The sequence below is a fragment of the Perissodus microlepis genome, chromosome 1 (genome assembly GCF_051167445.1).
Source record: "Perissodus microlepis isolate ML-2025 ecotype Zambia chromosome 1, ASM5116744v1, whole genome shotgun sequence".
In the NCBI taxonomy this organism is placed as follows: Eukaryota; Metazoa; Chordata; class Actinopteri; order Cichliformes; family Cichlidae; genus Perissodus; species Perissodus microlepis.
This window is the reverse complement of record NC_140461.1, coordinates 39,964,516-39,989,764: the sequence shown is the minus strand read 5'-3', so window position 1 is coordinate 39,989,764 and position 25,249 is coordinate 39,964,516. Positions and strand designations below refer to the sequence as shown.

Here is a 25,249-nt window from a genome sequence, read left to right as displayed (position 1 = left end):
CAATGATCCCAGTAAAACCTTAAAATGCAGAAACTATTCCTACAAACACAAATGAAAATCTTTAGAGTTACTGGAAATCTACAGGGATCTTAAAAATGGTGCGAGACTGAGACTCTGCAGGCCAAGGAGGTCACTGAACACTAAGTAAGTAGAGGTGAAACTTTTGCATACCTTTACATTCTAAATGAATTTTACATTTTTGATGAGCTGGAAAAACTGCCACAGCCCAAACGGACATTAACACAATCTGCAGTCAGAAAGAATTAATTTGCAAAGGTTATGGAGGTTTTCCAGATCTGGGCCTCGGGTTTCATTTTAGTGAATGGTGATATTTACTCTGATTACAGTTTAACTTGTATGTAAATGCAACACAGAACAGCGGAAGCACAGGCCAGAATGTGATAAGAGCGGAAAGAAGTCTGTTATTTTAGTGTAGAGTGACCCAGTCTCACAACTTTGCATGGATTCTGACCAATGTGTAGACTTTACCCTATCCTCAAATAATGTGCAATATGACAGTTTATGTAATGTAATTATGCAACACATCATTAATATAATAGATACCGAGGCTACAGGTGTGAGCCGAGATTTCCTTGGATTATGATGGCTTATGGTATTTATGATATTGTGTATATTACTGTGGAGGTATTTATAGTAAAAGTAAGAAAAGAAAGTTTTTTTTCTTTGAAATTGTTCCTGATTTTTTGTTTAAAAAATGAAATGCAGTCTTAATCCACAGTGCTTTGTTGCATTTGTATATTCACATTTTGAGTGTGAAATATCTCGTATTCATTCAGCAGCGACTGTGAACAAGGATGCACGACAATATTGGCGATTAATTTACAACATACAACAGCTAAAACTGAAGTCTCCGACAGTGTTTTTCTGTTACTACAGTGATCTCCTTTTACGTGCTGTTTTTAACATCATATATTGTTCATAAAGAAAAACCTATATGACTGTATTTATAGTCTGCACGACAGTCCGTATATGACGGCACATTCAGCTGATCTTTGACTCTAACATGACTTGGGCTCGGCTGGGGCCAGCGGCGAGCCATGATTCAGTTGGATGTTGTGCAGGGGTGTGTTGTGGTTTGTTTCTGGGAAAAGGGGTTATCTGCAGCTGATAAGAGCCACGTTTAAAAGGCTGCGCAGGAAGAGGTCCACTTACTTCACTACCAGCTGGAGGGAGCCACAACACGCGAATCATGCTGCTGCTCCTCATCGTATCCATGGTCAATGTGCTGTTTGGTGTTGGAATGGTTTGCATGCCCCTGTCAGACAACGGGCCCCACATCGCCCACGGCTGGGCCCAGGTGGTGCGGCTCAGGCACCTTTACGCCACCAGACCAGGAATGCACCTGCTGATCAGTGAGGGTGGACAGATCCGTGGTTCTGCCGTCCAGACTCTGCACAGTAAGTGGAACACTTTGAAGCGCAGAGTCAAAAGGCTGCAAACTGCAGTATTTGTTACTAACCGCAGTGTGCTTCGCCGTGGGGAACATTTCCATTTTAGGCCTAATGGAGATTCGTCCAGTGGGTCCAGGCCGTGTTGTCATCAGAGGGGTAGCAACCGCAAGGTTTCTCTGCATAGAAGATGACGGCACACTGTACTCATCGGTGAGCATAATAATAATACTAACAAAAGGAGAAGAATACATATTTTTATTTATATCACTTATCAAAACGAGAGATACAAAATTCTTTCCAAACTAACTAACTTAAATAACTTTAGCATATCTAATTAAGTGACACATGCAGTTCATTAAAAACATGACTAATGTCACACACTTGTATTGTGTGCAGATTGAGTGATACTGATATCAAACAGTAAAGCATACATTTGTAGTAAAAGTGACACGTGCAATGTTTAAGCTCAGAGTGTAAATAGAACAAACAAAATAGAAAAATGGCAACATAAACAAATGAAAAAAACTAATTATTACTAAATATTATTACTAATATCTGTCAGTTATTACATGTTTTTAGAGTTAAGAATACAATTTTTAAAAAATGTTATCAATTAATTCAGTTATTGTTTCAGTTCCAAATGATAAAAGTTGTGAGGGAGGGGGTGTTTTCGTGGTAGCTAACATTTTTTCTAAATGTTACATCTCACGATGGAGTCATGAGCAGCTTCTTCCTCCTCACCTTTCAGCTAGTCCTAGAGCCCAAACAGATTCAGAAAGCAGCTCCAAGCAAAAGTAAATACTACGTTTTTCATGTGCCTCGTTTTGGAAATGTCTCTGAAATGTCCAGCACTGGAGAGTTTGTTCTGTATTACCAGGCAAACTACCCAACACTGTGGTTTGAAAGTAAGAATATGTAACCCCACACATAGACCAAGTTTATATTCATGCTGCTTGTGTACTTTCCTGTGAAACATAACATTTTCACTCTGTGCAGTCCTGTACGAGTTTAAGTGCATGCCATGATTCAGTAGCTTGTAGAGCCACCTTCAGCAGTAATGTTCATTAGGAGGACTTTATTCCCTCACATTACTGTGGAGGAATTTTGGACCACAATGATGTGTAAGTCGCTTTGGTTCATTTGTTTATGCACAGCTCTCTTAAACCTACACCACAGCATGTTAGTTGGGTTGAGTTCTGCACTTTGACTGGGCCACTGCAACATCTTAATTCATTTTTTTCAGCCATTCTGTTGTAAATGTATTGCTATGATGGGGATCATTGTTCTGCTGAATGACCCATTTCCAGGCAATCGTTCGGCTCAGCATACTTTGGTGTACAGAAGAATACATGGTTGACTCAGTGACTGTAAGGTGCCCAAATGATCAGCGCTCCACCACAGTGCTCACAGTTGCTCTGAGATATTTGTGTTCATATACTGTGCTTGGTTTTCTCCAAACTCGGTGCTGTACATCATGGCCAGACATCTCTACTTGGACTTTGTTCCAGAAGTTTTGTGGTTTGTTTGTTGTTGCCGTCATGTTCTTTTCAGAGAGAAGAAGCAACTTGTTCAGTCTTTTTCTAAATTTGCTGTGATGAATTTTAACGTTTAACATACAAACTGAGGCCTATCGCGTTAGAGATGCAGGTCTCGGGTCTTTTGGCAGTTTATCTGAGCATTGCACAGTCTGACCTTGGGGCTAATTTACTGGATCATCCACACCTGGGAAGACTGAGACACGTTAACACAGACCTGCAAACTGCCTAAAGTTCTGCTTTTGTGGAGCACCTGGCTGCTACTTCTCCTCTTAATTCCTATGGAAGCAGTACAGGTGCATTTAAGCTTTCACAGGATTGCATAGCCATGTGAATATTCCTGATCCTTTCTGCCTGTGATTGCAACTATGTTATATTTATGTACTGCAACAGCTATAATAGTTACAATACCAACTGCAGTTGCATCTCATCCAGCAATTGCTAATACACTTTACCTCACACAGACAATCACAGTGAAACCATGATGACCACAGGTCGTCTAAAACGGAGCCTTTCTCCGCAGTGTCGTGTTTTCTTCTCTTTATATGAGGAGACACACATGACAAGTAAAATAGAGGCAAAACAAGCTTCTTCTTCATCTTTGTGCTATTTGTAAAATAGCAAAAACCTGCTGGAAAAAAGTTTTAACTGATTAATCTGATTGATTAATAATTAATCTTTCTCCATTTCATAATCTGCACAGTTCGACTGAAATGCGATTATTACTGGTTTAAACTTTATATTCTGATACAGCACTTTTACTTCAATAAATACTTTAGTTTCACTTGGTGTCAAGCTGACATTTGAACTCTAAGTGGGGAACTGTTATTCCATAAAGAAAGTAGATGTAAGTTTTAACTGCAAACTTCTTCAGCGGCTATTCTAGAAAGGTTTCTGTAGACACAAGTGACGCAAGGTCTGCCGTGCTGGTGATTTGTTGTTAATCGTCTCCATATTCACTGCAAGCAGCAGAGTCATTCATTCAAATAGTCGACCAGTTCATCAACCTTTGTTCAGTGTGGTGCAGGGCAGGATGTGTTTGCAAAGTGGAAAAAGCTGAATGAAAAGACCCAGCAGCACCAACAACAACCTTGGCCTCTGGCTGGGTATCTTTGGTCAAAGTAAACAGCCATCGAAGAACTTGCAGTGCCATTTACGTATGTTTTTTTTGTGTGTGTGTTTTTTGTTAATAGTCCCTGTTAACCCTTACCCCTCTTTGTACAACATGTATATAGGATCAGCAAACAAATGCATTTTGAGTGGAAACAAATGCCAAAAAGCCATATTTTTTTACTTATTTCAAATAAAGGATACAATAAAGTATATTGTAGAATGTGGAGAGTGATACATGTGAATGTAATGTGAACTTTTCCAGCATGCCTACAGCAGAGAGGACTGCATCTTCAGAGAGCAGATCTTGCCAGATGGGTACAACATCTATATCTCTGACAGACATGGAGTCCTGCTCAGTCTGGGAAACCACCGGCAAAGACTGCAGGGCTTAGACCGAGGAGATCCAGCCCTGGCCCAGTTCCTCCCCAGGATCAGCACTCTGAATCAAATCCCTTCCCCTGGGGCAAAAATCGGTGACCACATGAAAGTGGCAAAAACAGAAGAACCTGTGGACACAATAGATTCATTTGGAAAGTTCTCTCAGATCATTGACAGTCCCAGCTTCCATAAGAGATGAGACTGCAGCTCTAAGACACCTGTTAATGCATGTGCCAAGGGGTGTCTGTGCATTCTTCTCCGAGTGTTGTAAAACCAGCGACTGGGTGCAGCATTCCTGTACCGGGGAAAGTACCTGCCAGCACTGTTAAGTCCAAAAGACTACAAGTGACCCAAAAGACTACAAGAGCAGCATCCAACAGAGTGGAGAAGGACAGGTGTAGTGTGCTCTACAGGACACTGGTACGACAAGGTGAGGGTGCTCACTGATCACAGGCAAACAAAAAGCAACACAAACACATGCAGGAAAAGGAATTAGAAGTCAGGCTGCCTGAGAAGGAGCGCCATAAATGCTGTAACATTAAAGAAAGAGTCCGACGTATTCCTGAAATATGAAGCAGGATTTAGGCTTAGTGAGGTAAGCTCTGGTTTAACCTTGGGTTTTACTGTCAATGAGGTGCTCCACTTTTCACATCGCCACAGTAAATTATGCTCTGGAGCAGATAGTGTTCAAGATAAGCAATCAACAGATACAAAACCTTGGCGTGCAGGCAATGAGAGGGTTTCTAGTTTGTGAACATTTTTAAAGACTTTTCCTGAAAACCATCAATGGATTTTTTTTACCCTCTTATGTATACAGGATGTAGCAGTGATGCTGATAAGTTGACACACAACTGGATTTTTTTATTTAATTATTTAATTTCTTTTTATCCTAATTCAATTTTTCCCAGCTTTTTACAGACCACTCAGAATGCTTAACGCTATAAACTAAACACACAACCTTTTTAATATTGCTTAGCCTGATGTTAGTAGTGGGGTAAGTTCAGTCAGAGGAGGTACACAGATGAGGATAATATGGATATGTTGAACTGGCCTCTGTAGGAAAGAGGGCAAGTGGTGACTGAGGGTAGACTATCTGTCTGAACTGAAGAGGATGTGTAGAATAAGATCAGCACAAAGCATGGAGGAGGCAGTACCTGTTTGGACATCATGTTTCCACACTGAGCTCTGTCCGGTAATGTCTGAAGAACTTCACCACTACAGTATAAAGTGTAGTTTGTACTGTAAACTACAGCAAATGCTTTAGTTTTTAAATATCAGTGTCATTCCTGTTTAATCATTGTACCTTCATATTTACTTAACATGTCCTGTTTCCTGTTACATGTAAGGATGTAGGAGTGGCTCATCCAGTGGTTTGCACCTTAAGCTCGATACTGTACACCAGTTTGTCACAGACACTTCCATCAGTGTGACAGTATGTGTGTGTGATAGATTGTTGTATAAAGCGCTGAGCGCTCCAGGGAAGAATCAGTCCAGCATTTTGTCCATGATAGATCATATATCCAATGAGGTGCTATATTAACCTCTGTGAATGGGATTTGCAGTCAAAAGTACTAATTTAATATGATAAACCATTTCATGCTTGGTCACTGTGTAGTTTTGTTGCTCTTAGATATATTTTAATTTTTTTAATATAAATAATCACTTGCACAACACACAAAGCATATCAAAGAAGCACTAGCAGTGTATAATCCCAACAGGCTATGTGCTGCAGGCTTTTAAGGTGGCTATAAATAAACAATTGCTTAAATACCTGGTACTATATCCAGCTGTTAAAGTTCATTACAGGCCAACAGTGCTTTTACTTTGAAACGTCTTAAACGAGCTGTTTTAAATTGTCCATGGTTTATTTGAAGAATTTCAGTGAGGGTTTAGAGCTCATCATGGCACAGAAAAGCATTTTTTTAAATGTGAAGAGGTTAATAAATGAAAGTCTAAACATGATACTATACGCGGCTTAAATCTAAATTGGAGGCAGGTATTGTGCTACGGGGGTAAAGATTTTCTTTATCTGTCCTTGTGGTGCTGAGACAGAAAGAGATGTTAGAGAAAGTGTTCACCTGCACTCCCACTAAGCAGCGCAGTCACGTTCCAGTAATTGTCCACAGTCACAGAGCTCTGGACGACCTCTGCTTCAGAAAGAGCATTGTTGTTGTCAGCTCACATTCAGCTCCAGCACTTTAAGCCTGCCTTGCCTGGATTACAGGTGCTGATGGCCAAATGAAGCTTTGACGCTTGTGTTGAAAAACGGTTCATTACTCGAAGCATTTCAACACAGTCCTCTCTGGTGACATCTGGTGGCCAAAAATATGAAGAGCAGCTTGAATCTACAAAATAAAACGAACTGCTTCATTATGACTCTACAGAGTGGAGTTCTGTCTGATATTGGGCCACCGTTGTGTTGCTTTGAACATGTATTATTTGGGGTAAAAAATTGTTATGTTTATTTGTTTAATAAATAATTTTCATCAGTAAACTTTCCTTATTTAAGCTTGTACCATAGTGTGGTCTTTCTTTGCTTGAGACTTCATGATGTTGGTAAATACAATAAATGAAAAATAGATATAATATACATATAATAATGTACAACACATTATGGAGTATACTTCTGCTGTCAGGTCCTGCCTCCATGTACCTGGACAGGTATGTTTATAAATTATATTTATAGTTTTCTTATATGTATTTTTGACCAATGGGTAGAATTGATTGGGAACTGGACTTGTAAAGTAAAAACATGATGCATTTAAGGTTCTACTGTTTGTTTTGTATTTAAGAAACAAATTTGTTCCACTGTGCGATGGCCGAGTCTGTTTCTTTTCTTGGAGATCATTTCTCCTGCCTTAGAGAAAATCCTCTCACATGGAGCAGAAGAGGCTGGAGTGCACAGGGACTGCAATGCAAGTCGGTAGATGCAGGTATACGGTCTCTCTGGGTCCCACAGACTATCACCTAAAAGGAATAAACAAATGAAATTGCTGCAAATTTTTGTAGAAGAACATTTTAAAATTATTACTAAAAATAAAATATTTTATATTATATTAAATTGAAGTCAAATGGCAGTCTTTCTAAAGTTATTTATTGATATTAATATTAACAAATGCAGATTTTGGTTTTGTTAAGACATTTTACGTTTTTCACATTTTCAGATAAAATAAACAAACACAAATCAAAGGCAAACAACACGAACACAAACCTGGCAAACCCACCTGACTGTACAAAAATCAACTCAAAATCCTCCCATATGACAGAACCTCCTCTTCCTCACTGGCTCCATTTCTCTCAATAGAATGATCAGTGGTTTGCTGTCTGTCACCATCATAAACACTCCACATGAATGATCCGCTTCCTTATAAACCATTGAATGAAGTAGCAAAGCAGTTACTTTCTAAATGAAGCTTCACTGATCACGCAGGTCTGGCCAAACGAATGAAGCCTCCACACAGCACGTCTGAAGCAGTGGGGTTTTTGACACATGCGCCGGAGCGCCAGCTTCAAGCAACCATCAGCAGGACTGTCAGTGTCATCCGCTGGTCAAGCTTCTGTCTTGCCAAGAGGGTAATGTGCAGGAAAAGTATTACCGGGCTTCATGAGACTTCCAAGACAAATAGTTGCCATTTCTCTTTCACATAAATCACAATGAAGAAGAAAAATAAACATTTTCATTTGACAAAGTTAAAATTAAAATAAAACAATAACGAGAGCTGCTGCAGCAGACCGTCAGTCAGCATCGTGACAGGACACTACGTCTACATCCTCCAGAAAACCGAGGAAAAATTAATATTCCAGTTCAACTTTTGTGATTTCCTTCCTCTGGAGGAGCAAAAAGGGGCCACACATGAGATATCGATGGAAAGCCCAGGATGTCCTCTGTGTAGCACATCAGGATTTAAGTCAAATGTCCATCACAGAGGACATAAATGAATAGGCTGGTTTTGGGAGGATATCAATTTGAAAAAACAAAAAACCACATAACCTTGATGATGTGTCAAAGCCTTTTGTTTATGTATTTATTGGTATAAAGTATTTTGTACATTAAGCTTCCACCCTGAAGTCAGCATTGCTTTGAAACATATGACCAAGCTGCCCTCAGTCTGAACACAATGCTGTGTGAAAGTTATTTCTCTGTGTGCATATCCATCTGTTCCTTGCCTCCTTCAAACATGGTGGGTCAAATAAACAATTAATCTGACAACAAATATACGTAATGAATGGTACTAAATAACAGGTCCCAGATCAGTCAGACAGCGATCGAATCACATGTCATCTACACACTGCAAACGTAAAACAATAAAGAAGAAAAATAAAAAGTTTAATGAAATAATTCAAACAGACAACCCATTCATTTACTGAATAGCCAACATTGTTCAGTGATGGACATAAATCAGGGGCCACTTGCAGCTCGCATATTGACGTGAAGACATATAAAGCAATATGGCCCTTGAAGTAAAGTAAAATAAGTTTTCATATGAAGGCAACATGAGCAGAGAGCACAAACATGCTGAGGCTGTGTTAGTTCAGTGAGAGTGTCAAACACTAATGTGAACACTCACGGCTGCATTTTGATTTTGTTAAATACGAACAGAATGACAGCAGAAGCGCAGCCACGTGTCTGAACACAAAGACAGGACCGATGTGTTTATTTGGTAGTTCAATGAAAGGCTTCAGTTAGTTAAGAGTGAGGAAAAAAAGATTTGCACTCACGTTTGCAGTTTGGTCTTTTTACACAATATTCGAAGGGGAAAAGAACAAGGCACAAAATGTTCTGATATATTTGTGGGTCTTTTCTTGTTTGTTTGTTTGTTTGTTTTGTACTGCCTGAACACTAACGTGGCCCTCCAATGAGATGACATCCCAGCAGTGGCCCACAGCTCATTTCAGTTTGAAACCCCTGACAGTTCAGATTAGCAGTAAAATGTTTACTACGTTGATTTTCTTTCTTTTGTAAAACTAAATAATTCAAAGATAAGGAACGGTATAAATAAAAGCTTGATGAGGTAAGCCATCTACCACTGCTAAGAAGCCTTTCTACATTACCAGCTACAGTTTGTTTGCTTTACAATGAACTCCCAGTAACTCCCAGACACTTCGGATTTCCTAATTAAAAGTGGCACTGTACAGCTTTTGCTATTTACAACAAAAACTTCATCCATCTACTTCAGTTAGTGTTTTTTGCTGCCCCTTTTCACCCTATTTCAAATTATGTAGAATATTAAGAAACCAGCTGCAGAGGTTTGTTATTTCAGTATTTTGTGAAACCTTCAGAAAAACTGTTGTCATTGCTCCTTTCCATTCTTGTGAAGACACTGGGCTCTTAGCACATCACAAGTTACCGACAAATCCGTGTACATGCTGAAAACTGTTCGCCAAAGCGTTTCCAGATGCTAAATGTTCCCTTTCTGTCCACAGCTTCAGTCCTTGTATTGAACTTAGGAGTATTTTTAAAGATCTTACCCCATGTTCACAAAGTTTCATGGTACAATGACTTATTCCTAGTGACAAAATTCTGAGACAATTCTTATATTATGTTTTCAAAGTTTTTCCCCTCAAACGTTGGCAAAGGCTTAAAAAGAAAATGTTTGAAATGGAGACAAAGTGTAGTGTAACTGGAGCAGTTAATTCATTTTTATTTTGAGCTTAGAAGAAGCATGTTTTGTCACAGAACACTGGACCACACCAGGTCATCTTAGGAATTTTGAGTCATTTTCTCCAGAAAGAGACAACGGCTCAGACAATTCATAGAAATGCTGCCATTACCAGACATGGCTTACAACTAATTTGCATCTGCAATCTCTCGGGAGGCTAAATTATCTTGCTGGAGGTCATCACGTACAGTCTTTTTTTTTGGGCAATATCCCACAGATGTTGGAAAATGTAGATTTTCTTCTCATCTGGAGCTGATAATAATAACCTGCAGCTATTCCAGCAGCATGTGTTTAGCAGAAGAGTTTGGGTGCTGAACTGGGCTGCCTGCAGTCGAGACTCGACCTTTCCCCAGCTGAGAACATCTGGAGCATCATGAATCATCAGACAACAATGGGACAACAATCCTCTCCTCAGTTCCCAGACCTTACCTGCCGATATTAAAGAATAGGATGCTACACAGTGGGAAACTTATCCATGGCCCAAATCTTTTGAGAGATGTTGCTGCCATCGAATTCAAAATGAGCTCATATTTTTCTTGAAATAGTTCCCAGTTTAAACGTTTTCTATGTTAGTTTGTGAATTAAATATGGGTTTAGGAGATTTGCAGACCCCCAACTTAAGATAACCTCTTCCTATTTGCTTTCAAATAGACCTGCCAATTGCTAAGTGGATCGAATGAACAAGACATGACAGAACACACACAGACTGAGTTATTAGTAATTGTTCATTTTGGATTTAATGCTGGCAATGCATTTCAAAAGATGCTGTCTTTATTTATTATTATTTTCAAAAACAACAGTCTGAAAAAAACTTCAGGAACTCCAGAAAACAAGTCCTTGAGTCTTCCTGATGCAGAATTGACCCGGATACTTTCTGTCTTTTGTGATGCTCATTTTGAACTTGAGCATGTCTACATGGAGCTGCTACCACATAATTAGCTGTGTTAGTTCTCAGTTGAACAAGTGTTCCTATTAAAGCGGCTGGTGCCTGTAGATCTTTGATGGTGCTGTACAGGTGTGTAAAATACTCATGACAGAGATGATATACAAGCTACACGGTCTCGCCTCCTCTTTGTGCCCTGGAGGATGGAACGTCTGTGTTTCCCAAGGCACAATTTCACTTTTTCTTTGGTCCAACTAGATGATGGTTTTTCATTATTAGTGAATTCAGGCCCAGAAAAGACAGCAGCATTTCTGCATTTCCCCCAACGTGTTTGTAAACAACATTTCAGGTCTTTTGTTGCCCTTCTTTTTTATTTAAATTTGCATATAAAAAAAACAAACACTAAATATTTATGATTTCTTTTTACAGTTTTAATTAAATAGGTTTTACATTTATTCCAAACCACTGCACTTTTTTAAAACATTGTTTTCTTGATAAAAGCTTCTTTAACCAACACATTTTCCCTTTGTAATTTCAAATTATTTGTTGAAACAGTTCAGTGAAGATCTCTTTCAGAAAAACTCTACATGACGTGTGATCATTTTGAGGATTCTTGTCCAGTTTTTAAAACCCATAAAAGGAACATTTGCATTTTTTTACAGTGTGATTTGACGTCCTTTGATACTAGAAACCTAAACAAGTATATAAAAAGACTTTAAAGAGACAAGACTGTCTGAGACAGAATACAACATAATTCAAATTTCAGACACCAGCTACGGTGAAACTGGCACATTCAGTTGGCTTAATTAAGATAATTATGTTGCTGTAAACTCCCTCAGGTCTCTCTGTGTCCTCCACAGTGAATCTAAAATTTGCACAGACATGAGGCCCAGTCTGAACTGACTCGAGCCTCAGGTGTGGTTCAGTAAGATCGGGTCCAACAGCAGCATCGGCTGACAGCCGAGAGCCTCCAGTGTCAGATACAGCAGCTCAGAAATCCATGGCAGCCACTGATTACCTGCTAGTGAAGAAAGGCTGAGATGCTCACTGGACATCTGGCAGCAAAAGCGCTTTTGTTCTTTGAAACCTGAGAAAAGAGAAGATCCGTCCCTTTAAGTACAGTACTTTACCTCCTCTTGGTAATGAGATGGAGGCTGAGGAGTGACTGCGACAGATTTCCTAACAAGCTGTCTGTATCCAGATGAAGGCACTGCAGTCTTGGTTGTGAGGTCCGAGGTTTTTATCGTACTTTCCGGTAGTAAACAAAGGCTACCACCAATACTACTGATGCTACCATGGCTGCTGTCCTCCATCGAGAGAAACCACGGATCACCCCCTCCTGCAAGATCAACAGATCAATATTAGGAGCTGTGGATGTACCTGAGGCGTCCAAACAGAAGACCGTAATGGTAAACGGACTGATTCTTACATAGCGCTTTTCTACTCTCGGAGTACTCAAAGCGCTCTATACAACACGCCACATTCACCCAGTCACACCCATTCTCACAAGCACTACCTCTATACTGAGTGCTTTCTAACTACACTCACACACATTCATACTCCGAGGATGCATCGGAGAGCAACTTGGGTAGTATCTTGCCCAAGGATACTTGGCATGCAGACTGGAGGAGCCAGGGATCGAACCTCCAACCTTCCGATCAGCAGGTGACCTGCTCTACCTCCTGAGCTACAGCCACCCACTCGTAATGAGTTTTATGAACGTTTAATCACTTACCCAGCCCCCTTGTGCCACAAGCCAGCTGTAGACCTGCTCCCTGATGACCTGGAGGACCCAGCTGATGATCATTTGGATGTTCTCTAAGTGATTGGTGGTAATAGCCTTTAAAGGAGAAACAGATATGGAACAAAGCCATTAACATAAGTCGTAGGAACCCTGCTGTCAAATGTGCACGAGACCCTCCTGCAGGCATTGTTAGCCCTTTATGCACACTTACTATAAGTCTGTATTTCTTTAATTAATGTGAGGAATTTTGACACAATGCTGAACATACTGGAACCTCAGTGCGGTAACATTACTTACAGTGCAGAGATTCCACCAGAAAAGCTGTTAAGCCCAGTGGCTGCAACAAGTTTGTGCCACAGCAATTGCGGCCCTTTTTTGGGGGCTTTTTCTCACACCCATTATGTTTGTACGTTTGGTGGGTGTGAGAAAAAGACACGCTGGGGAATTCCTTTCCTATATCCAGCATGAAGAGGAAGATTCTGACAGGCAGGGATCACAGAATAACAGCTGTAGCAGATGGTTTACCTTGTGTATAAGTTTACAGGCCAGATGGAAGAGAGCCACTATTCGACCCCAGTTGATGCCATCAGCAAAGATGTTTCTTGCAACTGTCATGAAGACATCTTGAGCGCAGTTCCCCTGAACCTGGTTTATCAGTCTGATGGGAGGAAATGGACACATTCAAATATGAGAATGATTTCATTTGACTAAACTGATTTACTGACCCAAGTTTTTCTTGCAAGTACTGTTCATAGTTAAGATCTGCTCGCTCAGCAGTTTCATCGTATACCGACTTGTCATTCGAATGCCACACAAACAATCTGAGTTTCCACAAAAGCTTTGAAAAACATTGCTGGCCACCAGCGCTACCCCTCAGCCTCCTGGTATCATTTTGAAAACCTCAGGTGACATCTTTGTCTTTAATGTGTCCACAAGATTTTCAGAAGACATGACCTCTGACCCCGAGGTTGAGGTCACTGAGATCCGAACTCGACAGAGATTTTTAGTAGCTGCACCCATTAGATTAATGGCAAAGTTCTTAAGTTATCGCATTCACAAACTTGAGCACCCATGCTGTCCGTTCACCCAGCACGGTGACCACAATGCCACATCAGCCTTTTACAGCTGAGGAGTTAAAGCTTATTCAGGTGTGTTCACCCTGGGTCTACACACCTGAATAAAATGATGAGTTCATTACCAGACCTCTGGAGAACTTCAAGACATGTTGAGGAGGTCATTTATCCATTTAAATCAGCTGTGTTGGATCAAGGACACATCTAAAACCTGCAGGGACACCGGCCCTCGAGGCCTGGAGTTCCCCACCCCTGGGTTAAAGAAAGTGACTCAATGTTTTAATTCACTGCTAGAGACTAGCAGTAGGTGGAGCCAATTCTCCAGTCAGTACCACTGTGCTACGAGATAGCGTCATGGAAAGAGCCATGGTCAAGAAATTACACGTTCCAGTTTGTGTTTTTCCCAGATTTTCATCGTTACACTGGAAGTATAGAGTGAACTTTAACTGACATGAGTTAGGACATCGCACCGGGACATTAGGAGAGATGGGTGATGAAATCCTGCATTTTAGTGTCACCAGTCACATTCTAAAGTATGCCTTATATTTACATAATATGTAAAAAAATTGCTTTAAACACACTGAACTTTGAAAAGATTAAAAGAAAGTGAGGTTTTGCATTGTAAATCTGCCAATAGTAGTGTCAGCATGATGTGGAAAGAGCATATCAATTAATTGGTATTCAAAGAATCTGCTGAAACAGCTGATGCAGTCACCTCTGAAGCTCAGCATTCCGGTTTAAACTGTCGGCTATCTTGCGCAGCTGTTCTACCACTTCTTTGATTTGTGGATCCTGTTGTTCATCTGGCCTTCCTCCCAAATCCTCAGAAGTCACGTGTCGACTGGGCTCCTCTGTGTTTATATGTGCAATCACATACCTGTAGCAGACAAAAAAAAAAAAACACCCACAATTTTATTATACAAAGATTCTCCTCAGTAAACTTCAAACAACACCAAATCACAGCAGCGGTCACCTCAAGGCGCTTTATATTGTAGGACCCTGCAATAATAGAGAAAAAACAGAAAACCCCAACAATCAGAAGATCCACTATGAGCAAGCAAGCAAAAAAAAAAAATCCCTTTTAACATGGAGAACCCTCCGGCAGAACCAGGCTCAGGGAGGGGCAGCTATCTATTAGGGGGACTGTATCACAGGAAGTAGAGCAGGTCATTTACCAGAGGTGGGACCGAGTCATTGTTTTGCAAGTCTCAAGTCTTTATCCTCAAGTCACAAGTCAAGTCTCAAGTAATGTCAGGCAAGTCAGAGTCGAGTCTGAAGTCACTGGTGTAAAAGTCCGAGTAAAGTCACAAGTCTGAAACTTTGAATTACAAGTCCTTTCGAGTCTTAAAAAAAAGAAAAAGGAAAGTTGCAGTTATGCTAAATGTAAATATTAGACCGTGTGATTTTTAAATCTGTGTTTTTCTCAACACATGACAAAATAGTGAACTTAGAAAATATACACAAATTGTGAAATTGCACCTCTTTAAAATGCAGCTCAATTAAACTTAGCTCCAAGAATAATTTTCACCGACAGTTCTGAGATAAGCTGCATGTTATTCTTGGATGCGCTTGTAGGACCGGCTTTAAAATCGCATGACAAAAATATTATACACATTAGAAAAAAAACTGTATCACCAACGGAGCCTGGACAACATTTGCTAGTTAGATGAAGTCAGCTATCTCATCGTAGCAAAAGAGAAGCACCACCTACCGTTCTTTATGCAACTGCAACTGTCGGACAAAGTTGGAAGTTGTTCCATCTCTGTCTGTGATTCTCTTCTTGCATGTTTTGCATATTGCATTTCGGTTTTTTGTTGACTACTTCATAGTTTATGTACCTGAAAAAAATAACTCCTTGCAGCATTTGAGCGGTTTTTTTTTTTCTTTTCTTTTTTAAAAAAAAATCTGGTTAATTTGATTGGCTGTGCTACAGCTCACGCAGACATACGTATGGAGTGTGGTTTGAATAAATGAATTGAATTAATGGTGCACACTTTCTATTTAATATGTGTGTTAAATTTTATATTTGGGGTGAAATATCAAGTCTTTTCAAGGAAACCGGTTCAAGTCCAATTCAAGTCCCAGGTCACTGGTGTAAAAGTCCAAGTCAAGTCACAAGTCTTAGAACATTTTATCAAGTCATGTCTAAAGTCATTAAATTAATGACTCGAGTCTGACTCGAGTCCAAGTCATGTGACTCGAGTCCACACCTCTGTCATTTACTAATCAGAGGGTTGGTGGTTCAATCCCTGGCTGTTCCACTCCGCGTACAAATATCCTTGGGCAAGACACCTAACCCCAAGTTGTTGTTAGAAAGCACGTCAGCATTATAAAAAGTGCTTGTATGAATCACTGAGTGCTCAGGTGGAAAAGAAAAGCCAATTCGTTTGTCATTTACCATCTGCTGTGACCAGTTGGACATGCAGATTTATATAGAGAAAGTACCATGATCATTTTTTTTTTTTTTAAGTTTTGTCTGCAAAATAAACTACAAGCTCAACGTAAAACCTACCTGTGATCAGTGTTGTGATTTAAGTTCAGACCAAACAACTCTGCTACATTGTCAGCCCAGTACTCTACAGTCTATTTACACGTACAGTGCACATCCTGAAAAGGTAAAGCTGATTTGAGCAGGCAAAGACACACGGACTTCAAAGGAGTATAACAGGAATGACTGCTCGCCCACTGGGTCCCTAGCTGTCTTGCAACCTAATAGACTCCAATTTGTTCTTGTAAATGGAGAATCCTCTTCACACACTGAGGTTAATTATGGAGTTCCACAGGGTTCAGTGCTAGGACCAATTCTGTTTACATTATACATGCTTCCCTTAGGCAGCATCATTAGAAGACATAGCAAACATTTACACTGCTATGCTGATGTCACCCACCTTTATCTGTCCATGAAGCCAGATAACACACACCAATGAGTTAAACTGCAGGAATGTCTTAAAGACATAAAGACCTGGATGGCCTCTAATTTCCTGATTCTAAATTCAGATAAAACTGAAGCGATTGTACTCGACCCTAAAAATCATAGAAATATGGTATCTAACCAAATGCTTATTCTGGGCTCCAGTTACACTGTAAGGAATCTTTGAGTTGTTTTTGACCAGCACATGTCCTTCAATGCACATATTTTAAGAAGTACGAAGAACTACTTTCTTCTATTCATGCAAAATTTGTTTTACATGGGTTCTCTCCAGGTACTCCGGCTTCCTCCCACAGTCCAAAGACATGCAGTTAATGGGATTGGGTTAATTCAGGGGTAGGGAACTCCAGGCTTCGAAAGCCGGTGTCCTGCAGGTTTTAGATGGGTCCTTGATCCAACACAGCTGATTTAAATGGATAAATGACCTCCTCAAACTGTCTTAAAGTTCTCCAGAGGTCTGGTAATGAACTAATCATTTTATTCAGGTGTGTAGACCCAGGGCGAGATCTAAAACCTGCAGGACACCGGCCCTCGAGGCCTGGAGTTAATTGGTAATTCTAAATGGTTGTCTCTCTCTATGCATTAGTGTTAGACAGACTGGCGACCTGTCCAGTGTGTACCCTGCCTCTCATCTTATGGTAGCTGGGATAGGCTCCAGTAGGGCTGGGCCATATCATACCGTTCACGGCAATACCGGTGTAATGTTGGGCAACGATAAGAAAATGAAATATCGCGATAGAATATGGGTAAACGCGCATGTGCAGTGCCTTTGTTTACATACGCACATGGCGGAAAAAGCATGGCGGCGACAGAGGAGAGCGAAAGCGGATCGTTGAGTGAATCGGATGAACCAGAACTGGTTTGTAAAAATGCTGCAGCTTCAGTGGTGTAACTGGTTTAGCTTTCGTCCGTCAGATACACAACAAAGTACTATTTTTGGTAGAGCATGCTAGCGGGCCGTCGTTATTACTGTGTTGTTTGGAAAACAAGTTGTGGATATTATACGTGGTTATGCTGAGGATACATCGGCCAGTTTCCACTGGAAATGCCTTTTGGTTAAACTGTCAGTGAGGATTTTGCATTTGCACTGTTACATTTTTATATAACTTTAATGCAGATAAAAACAGCTGCTTGTTTAAGTGAAAATACATTGATGGGTTTTTGCACTAATAAAGTTGAGGAGTTGTAAAGTATTTTGTCTCGTGTCAATTATATCGTCAGTTATATCGTTATCACAAATTTTCAAATGTATATCGTGATAAATATTTTTGGTCATATCGCCCTGCTCTAGGCTCCAGCCCCCTGCAACCCTGACAACGATAAGCAATCTCTGGCACTCTTCCACAGTGCCTGACCTGTCTTCCTCTCCCATCACCCCCAACTGTTTGCCGGAGAAGGCTGCCCCTCCCTGAGCCTTAATCTGCCAGAGGTTTGTTCGTGGTTAAAAAGGCCGTTTTACCTTCCCACTGTCACCAAACCACTAGTTCACAGGTGGTTATCTCTGTGTTATTGTAGAGTCTTTACCTTACAATATAAAGCACCTTGAGGCAACTGTTGTTGTGATTTGGCAGTATATAAAGACATTGCATTAAATTGAATTGCAATAGAGTTAATGGATGGAGACTTAAGACTACAGCTTTCACCATCTACAGCTCTGTGATTGCAGCCATTCCCCGTCTGCCTGTGAATAGTACTCATGGATACTGATCAATGGAGATGTCAGTTTGCTTAATAGCTATCCTGAAACTGAGCTCATGGCCCACTGTTAGTCAGTCGTGCTAGTTTCAGCCATTGTTCAAATGCACTGTTTATCATGTTGGGGAAACCTGCAGTCAGCTGAGAATGAACATTTCACTTGGAAGAGTGATGAAATGCTTCTCCCACTGAAAACACTACATCCAGATGAACAGAATCAACTTTCTGTATCCATCCTCAGTTTAAAATGTAGAGACTTTTATGGTCAAACACATGGTCATGACCGTACCCAACAGCAATGTTGAGACTCACCCTCTGAAGACAACCGCACCTTCTTCGAGGATGGGATCATCAATGACATCTGGAAGAGCAAGCAGATAATTAATAGACTATTTACTCATATTTTTATTCAAGGTGGGGGGAAGGGGCATAAAACAAAACCTTTACAATCAGTAGCAAAGCAATGCCAACAGTACAAAACACAGTGAAGTTTTTAAAAACTGCCAACCAACTTATGTCATCATTACTTGACAAAGAGTTAATCAAAGAACATGGTGGTTTCTTTCTTAGGTACTTTGAGCTTGCTTTCACTTTTGCCAAGATTCCTGTTTCCAGCTGTAATGTGTACTGTGGAACAGCTCTTTGCGACAAAGCAGTGAAGAATTACTTTTTGTGGCGCTCCTTGGATTTAATTGCAGAATTCTGGTTAAAGCAGATATAAAGAAAACATTATTCACGTTCACTCCACCAGCCCACAGTCTCTAATAGTCGCATCAAAGTTAGGCTGTTAAACTTGTCTTCATGCGACGTCTCGACGACGGCGACGTCATGTGGCCATAATTATCAGAGGTGTAGCATAGTCCAGACAGGCTTCCTGGTGAAAACTAGCAGGTCGACAGCGGCCTGTTGAGGCTGTAAAGCACACGCTGTGTCGGGGTAAGTCCCGCATGGAGTCAGTACAGCCGGTGTTCTCCGGGCTGAGCTGAACCAGACTCGGGTTTAGTGACAGCAACCAAGGTGATCTCCAACACACCCAAACACACACAAAGTAGTTAGAAGCAATTCTTTCATTCTAACTTTTTATTCCGGTTCGGACTCGTTACACTTTTGCCTCCGTTTAGCTTTTAACTTCAGCGGCTGAACCAAAAATGTCTCCACTTACCGTCTCCACCCGCGGCGCCCCTCGGCTCCTGCTCCGGATTCTGCCCCCCTCGGCCGTCAGCCATGGAGCCAAACCTCGTGTCCGCGCGGAGATGGACGAGATTTGAGATATTCGAATGTTCAACGCTAACTCGACCCAGTACAACCAAGAGAAGTCACGGTTACCTAGTCTGTGGAAACCCGTCTTTCAACAGAAGAACACGGAAGTGATACGGAAGTATCGTAGCGACGGGACCAGCAGTCCGTAGACACGCCTCACAGAAATCCCACAGATGGAGATACTCGCCCAGAAACCTGCCCACAGAAGAGTATTTATCTGTTTTACTTTGTGTTCTTCCACAGTTCAGATACTCCGTACGAACCATCATTGTCAAAGCAGGACACTTGCCCCAAGGCCCGCTTGAAGATTATGTTAGTGATGGCGTTTTTCTTTTTTTTACTACCGCGGTCAAGTGAGCCGTCATTTGTGCGCCGCGATGAAGCCAGCCGCTTCTTCTCCACCCTATAAATTTCTTGCGCTTCAACACCAGCCTTCATGTCAGCGCATGTTCTCGTTCGTTCGCGCGCGCACAAATGCACGCTCACACTTACACGCCAGCGCACGCATTGCACTGGGACAGCCTGGTTGCATCATATTCACAAATTCATTAAAAATCACTCTTGATAGTTGACGTGAAACTTTGAACACATTCGACCTCTGGTCCACCTACTATACCGCTGGGCCAAGTTTAATCTCTTTTGGCTGCAATATTTCACAAAATTAAAGGACAGTTATGCTCAAGTTCAATACAATTAATGCAAAATAATCACATGATGTTCAAAAATCCATTACAAATCACCCTTGGTAGTTGACATTAAACTTTTAACAGATTTTTTTTCTCTTATCTGGGCCAAGCTTCGTCTCAAACTGCTTTCATACTCCCAAGAAATGAAAGGACAAGTCTCCTCAAATTCAAAAGCTTCAAAGGAATGTGATGATGTCCTGTGAGAAATCTATTAAAAATCATCTGTGATAGCTGAATTTCTCAACAGATTCCTTTTCTTGGACACCCACACTAGTTTCATCAGTTTTTCACGCACAGTTTCATCTCAATCCACTGCATAATTCTGGGGAAATTAAAGGTCTTTTATGGTCAAATTCAACATGCTCAATCGATTATAACATCACATAAAGAATAATAACAAAAAATCATCTGTGATTGTTGACATGAAAATGTCATTTGACTCCTCTTTGTTACCTTTTCTGCATGCGTGTCAACCTTCATCACAAAATGCTGCATGATTCCAGAGAAATTAAAGGACATTTCTACTCACGTTCAACAAGGTTCTTTTAATAAACAAAACCTTACAAAAAAAGTCATCTTGACATAGTTGACATGAAAGTCTCCACAAATGCATCATCTCTGCACTCACGAAATATCTGTAAAGTTTTGGGTCCAACTACTGCTATATTTCTCTTTTTTGCCTTTACTGGATAGTGAAGTCAAGACAGACAGGAAAGTGGTGTTGAGTACCCCAGTATAATATGGATTGGCTGTCTGTTTAAAGAGTCCAAATCTCTGATTAGTCTTAGCCGGCAAACAGTGCAGAGCTTAGATTAAGCCGACGTATGAGAGGACTCGCCCAGTTGTAACCCTTCCCTGCCTCAAAAGCCCTCTAGGGCTGCCCTCTCTGATACAAACTGAAATGTAGGTAGTTTTGCAGGCCCAGCATCTTCCCTGTAGCTCTGTGCACTTGGTAACTGTAGATTATTTGGTTAAATGATCACTCTGCACCATTTGTCTGATATGAGCTACTGTACCTGTGTTGGCTAATCCAGTACGTGGGGGGTTACGTTTTTGGCATTGGCCATTATGTGTACATGTGCTTGGATGGATTAAAGTTCGCAGTGGAATAATATCTGGAGTTGTCACTGAATCATACCACCTCATGAGACTGCTACAGTAACTAACTGGGCTAAATTTAGTGGCTTGGAAAACAGCCCTAAGGGTCTATTAGTTTTAATGGGCCAGAGTAACCTGTAAGAGGTATTTGTACTATTGAGAATTAATAGCGTTTTGAATTTTGTGGGTTCATAATTTACTTTGGTTTTATGTAGTTATTCACGTTCTAGTTCTGCAGTGTTTCATCATTTGAATATGTTTTCCAGCACATCTGACAATTTCATGTCAACTATCACAGATGATTTTTAATACATTTGTAACATGGTGTTATCACATTCCTTTAAAGTTTTGTAAATTTGAGCAGAATTGTCCTTTAATTTCTTGCGAGTATGAAAGTAGTTTGAGATGAAACTTGGCCCAGACACAGAGTCGGTGGGCCAGAGGAGGAATGTGTTAAAAGTATGACCTCAACTATCAAGGATGAATTTTAATGAATTTTTGAATACGATGCCATTGTATTGCATCAAACATGAGCAAAACCCATATATTATTTTTTCTGGAATATTGCAGTCAATAGAGATGAAACGTTGCCCAGAGCTACAGTAAGTGGACTAGAGGAGAAATATTTTGAAAGTTTGACCTCAACTATCAAGGATGATTTTTAATGACTATTTGAATACGATGCTATTGTATTGCATGGACTGTATTGAGCACAGAGTCACAGGGTCAAAAAGTTGATTCAGTTCATCTGGACGCAGTGTTTTCAGTGGGAGAAAAGTTTCAAAACTCATCCAAGTGAATTCTTCAGACTGAAGTGACAAAATGTTTCTCCCATTGAAGACGCTACGTCCAGATGAACAGAATCAACTTTTTGGGATTTCCCTGCCTGGATGATTGAGCATGCATCAAGGCATAATGTCACAGTGTAAATCTTTGTAAATTAACGCTTCGCAAAATAAGAAAAACTTGAGCTGAAATCTGGCTGAAATACACACAAGCTTGTTGAAATCATTTATAATTATCATTTGGCAAATTTATGCTATGTGGATCAAATATATTTGACCCACAGAATATATTTAAAAAGGGTTAAAGACTATACCTTCTCAGATAGCATTGTGTTATTTACATGTAATTCAATATCTTAATATGTATTTAATTCTATTTCTGAGCAGTTTGATATGAAAACTCTACCTTATAACTAAAAACAAAAGACTTGTTCATTCAACAGGGCACAATGCTTTCAGGCAAGTTAACAGACAGTTAAACACAAAACTGTGCACTTGTCCATCTTTGTGAGTCTTACCTCACTAAAAATGTCACAGTCCTGGGTCCATTTTTGGCTGGATTATTCTGTGAAGGTCTGTCAGACCGTGGAGCTGCAGGTGAGAAGTAGGACCCAAATGCAGGACTCTTATAATGAACAGTGAATTTATTTACAAAGTGCACGATGAATAACTCTTTACAAGTCCCAGGCACTCTTATAATGTAAGACAGACCCACGGGCAGGACAAACCGCGAGAATCGCCAACCCGGGTTAATCCAAAACACTCAGGACCATGACAGTAGCCTAAAAACCTGGAAAAGACAATAATAGTACCAATAATAGTAACATTTTTAGTATTTTGTTACAATAATAGTAACAAATCACATGGATACTACATTCATGTAGTTGTAAAAAGCATGATAATATATTAAGTAATCCAAAGTATTCAGAATACGTTACTCTCATTGAGTAACGTATCGGAATACATTACAAAATGTATTTTGGGGCATGTAATCTGTAATCTGTAGTGGAATACATTTTAAAAGTAACTTTCCCAACACTGCCTGCAAGCTCCACATGATGGCGATGTTGAAACGTTTTCTAGCACTCATATTTATTCAGAGGGATGGAACAGCGAGTCAGTGAGTAACATGTGGAGTTGTGTAATGAAGTGTTTTGATGAGCCCTCGCTCATCACCACACCCACCACTACCGTGTACTACAAAACTAAAACCAGTCAGTCAGGTTTTTTATCAGCCACATCCGAGTGAATGGCCTGAGTAAAACAGTGTGTGTCCTGAGGAGCTGGTAGTTTCCCATTCTATAAGCTATTAGAGTCACAGTAAAAAAATACTTGCAAGACAAAACAGGCCCCTGCAAATGTGACAACAGTTCATGTATAATGTGAGCCTACTGCAAACACAAAAGTCCTCTTTTCAAAACATTCTGCACTAAAAAGACGGGAAAAAAAGACTCACAGAGGGACAGAACAAATGTAATGAGTAAAGGTGTGTATATATGAATGAGGTATTGGAACCACATCAAGCTGAAAAGATAGAAGTAGAAACATTTCCTTTTTTCTATTTTGAAAATAGATCTGGAGTTTAATGAATAGAGTTGATTACATGACTAAAAGTACTAAATGTTTAGCTTCATTTGACATTTCAAACTTAAAACTCTAATCTGGGCACTCTAATGTTTCTTTTCAGTAGTCTTTCAGTTGCAAGCATATGCATACATCTAGAATTTGTGAAAAGATCTCCCTACTGTCAGTAATGAAAATGTACAAAGTAGTTACACAGAAAGCAGTCATTATATTAGTGTGCACTCTTGTAGACATCAGAGTTAATATTTTCCAGAAACTTAACCATGGCTATATTTTCTAAGATGATGATTGGTATTGGCCAGATTTAGCTCTGAGCTATGGGCAATAACTCTTGATGTAGCTGATGTATGTCCTGTATGGCATATCAACAAAGTGTGCATTTCATTTGTTTGTAAACTTCAGCACTATGCATCAAATTCAATTTTATGTATATTATTCCCCCCAAAAATCATGCTTACTCTAGTGCTGCACTAAATGTTTAACCTTAACATTAAACCGTTTAACATTTAACCTTATTGTTCGGTGGCCCTAAAAGTTCAAATGTAGTGCAACTTAGGATAATGCTGCAAAAGCACACGAACCACAAGAGCTGGGCTGTGTCCCAATCCAGCGACCGCATGCTTCGGAGTACGCACAGTACGCGTACTACGTACGCGGAAGTGAGAGGCTTGTGAAACGGGACGGTCTAGCCTTCGTCGCGCTGCTCAGGTTGCCTAGCAACCATGATACTAACCACGAGAAACGTTTCATACAGCTTTGTGTGACAGAAATGAAGGAGAAAAAATGTTTTTTTGTTCATTCATTTTTTTATGACATCACTTTGATTAGTTGAGTATCTGAGGCTGAAACCACAGGACTGTAAAACATGATTGTTGGGCTTCATTTCTGTACTTAACAGTCATTTTAAGATTAGCTACTAAATAAGAATGAGCTAATGTTGTTCATGAGACTAAAATCATCTCACTCTGGTAATGTAAATATAATATGGCCAATATTATATTTATTGTCAGATTATTATGATATATATATATACAGGGTGGGTCATTTATATGGATACACCGTAATAACATGGGAATGGTTGGTGATATTAAAGTCCTGTTTGTGGCACATTAGTATATGTGAGGGGCAAACTCCTCAAGATGGGTGGTGACCATGGTGCCATTTAGAAGTCGGCCATCTTGGATACAACTTTTGTTTTTCCAATAGGAAGAGGGCCATGTGACACATCAAACTTATTGGTAATGTCACAAGAAAAACAATGGTGTGCTTGGTTTCAACGTAACTTTATTCTTTCATGAGTTATTTACAAGTTTCTGACCACTTATAAAATGTGTTCAATGTGCTGCCCATTGTGTTGGATTGTCAATGCAACCCTCTTCTCCCACTCTTCACACACTGATAGCAACACCGCAGG

General features: G+C 40.2%; 2 protein-coding genes across 3 annotated transcripts; one reads left to right on the top strand and one right to left on the bottom strand.

Moving 5' to 3' along the window:
• Window positions 1–1,207: 1,207 nt before the first annotated feature.
• fgf19 (fibroblast growth factor 19) lies at window positions 1,208–5,977 on the top strand. The gene is made up of 3 exons (XM_084924773.1): window positions 1,208–1,418; window positions 1,519–1,622; window positions 4,323–5,977. The coding sequence occupies exons 1-3, from the start codon at window positions 1,211–1,213 to the stop codon at window positions 4,635–4,637; spliced, it is 627 nt and encodes a 208-aa protein (XP_084780899.1). The 5' UTR covers window positions 1,208–1,210; the 3' UTR covers window positions 4,638–5,977.
• A 5,413-nt stretch (window positions 5,978–11,390) lies between these two features.
• LOC146394279 (apoptosis regulator BAX) lies at window positions 11,391–24,946 on the bottom strand. 2 transcript variants are annotated; one of them, XM_084923606.1, is made up of 7 exons: window positions 19,749–24,946; window positions 19,585–19,658; window positions 18,735–18,783; window positions 14,514–14,675; window positions 13,251–13,383; window positions 12,717–12,821; window positions 11,391–12,320 (listed from the first exon to the last, which is right to left on the bottom strand). In XM_084923606.1, exons 1-7 carry the CDS (start codon window positions 19,949–19,951, stop codon window positions 12,222–12,224), a joined length of 825 nt encoding a protein of 274 aa, XP_084779732.1. In that variant the 5' UTR covers window positions 19,952–24,946; the 3' UTR covers window positions 11,391–12,221. The 2 variants fall into 2 exon arrangements, with proteins under 2 accessions (XP_084779732.1, XP_084779724.1); XM_084923598.1 differs by having other exon boundaries at window positions 19,585–19,761.
• Between the last annotated feature and the right edge of the window lie 303 nt (window positions 24,947–25,249).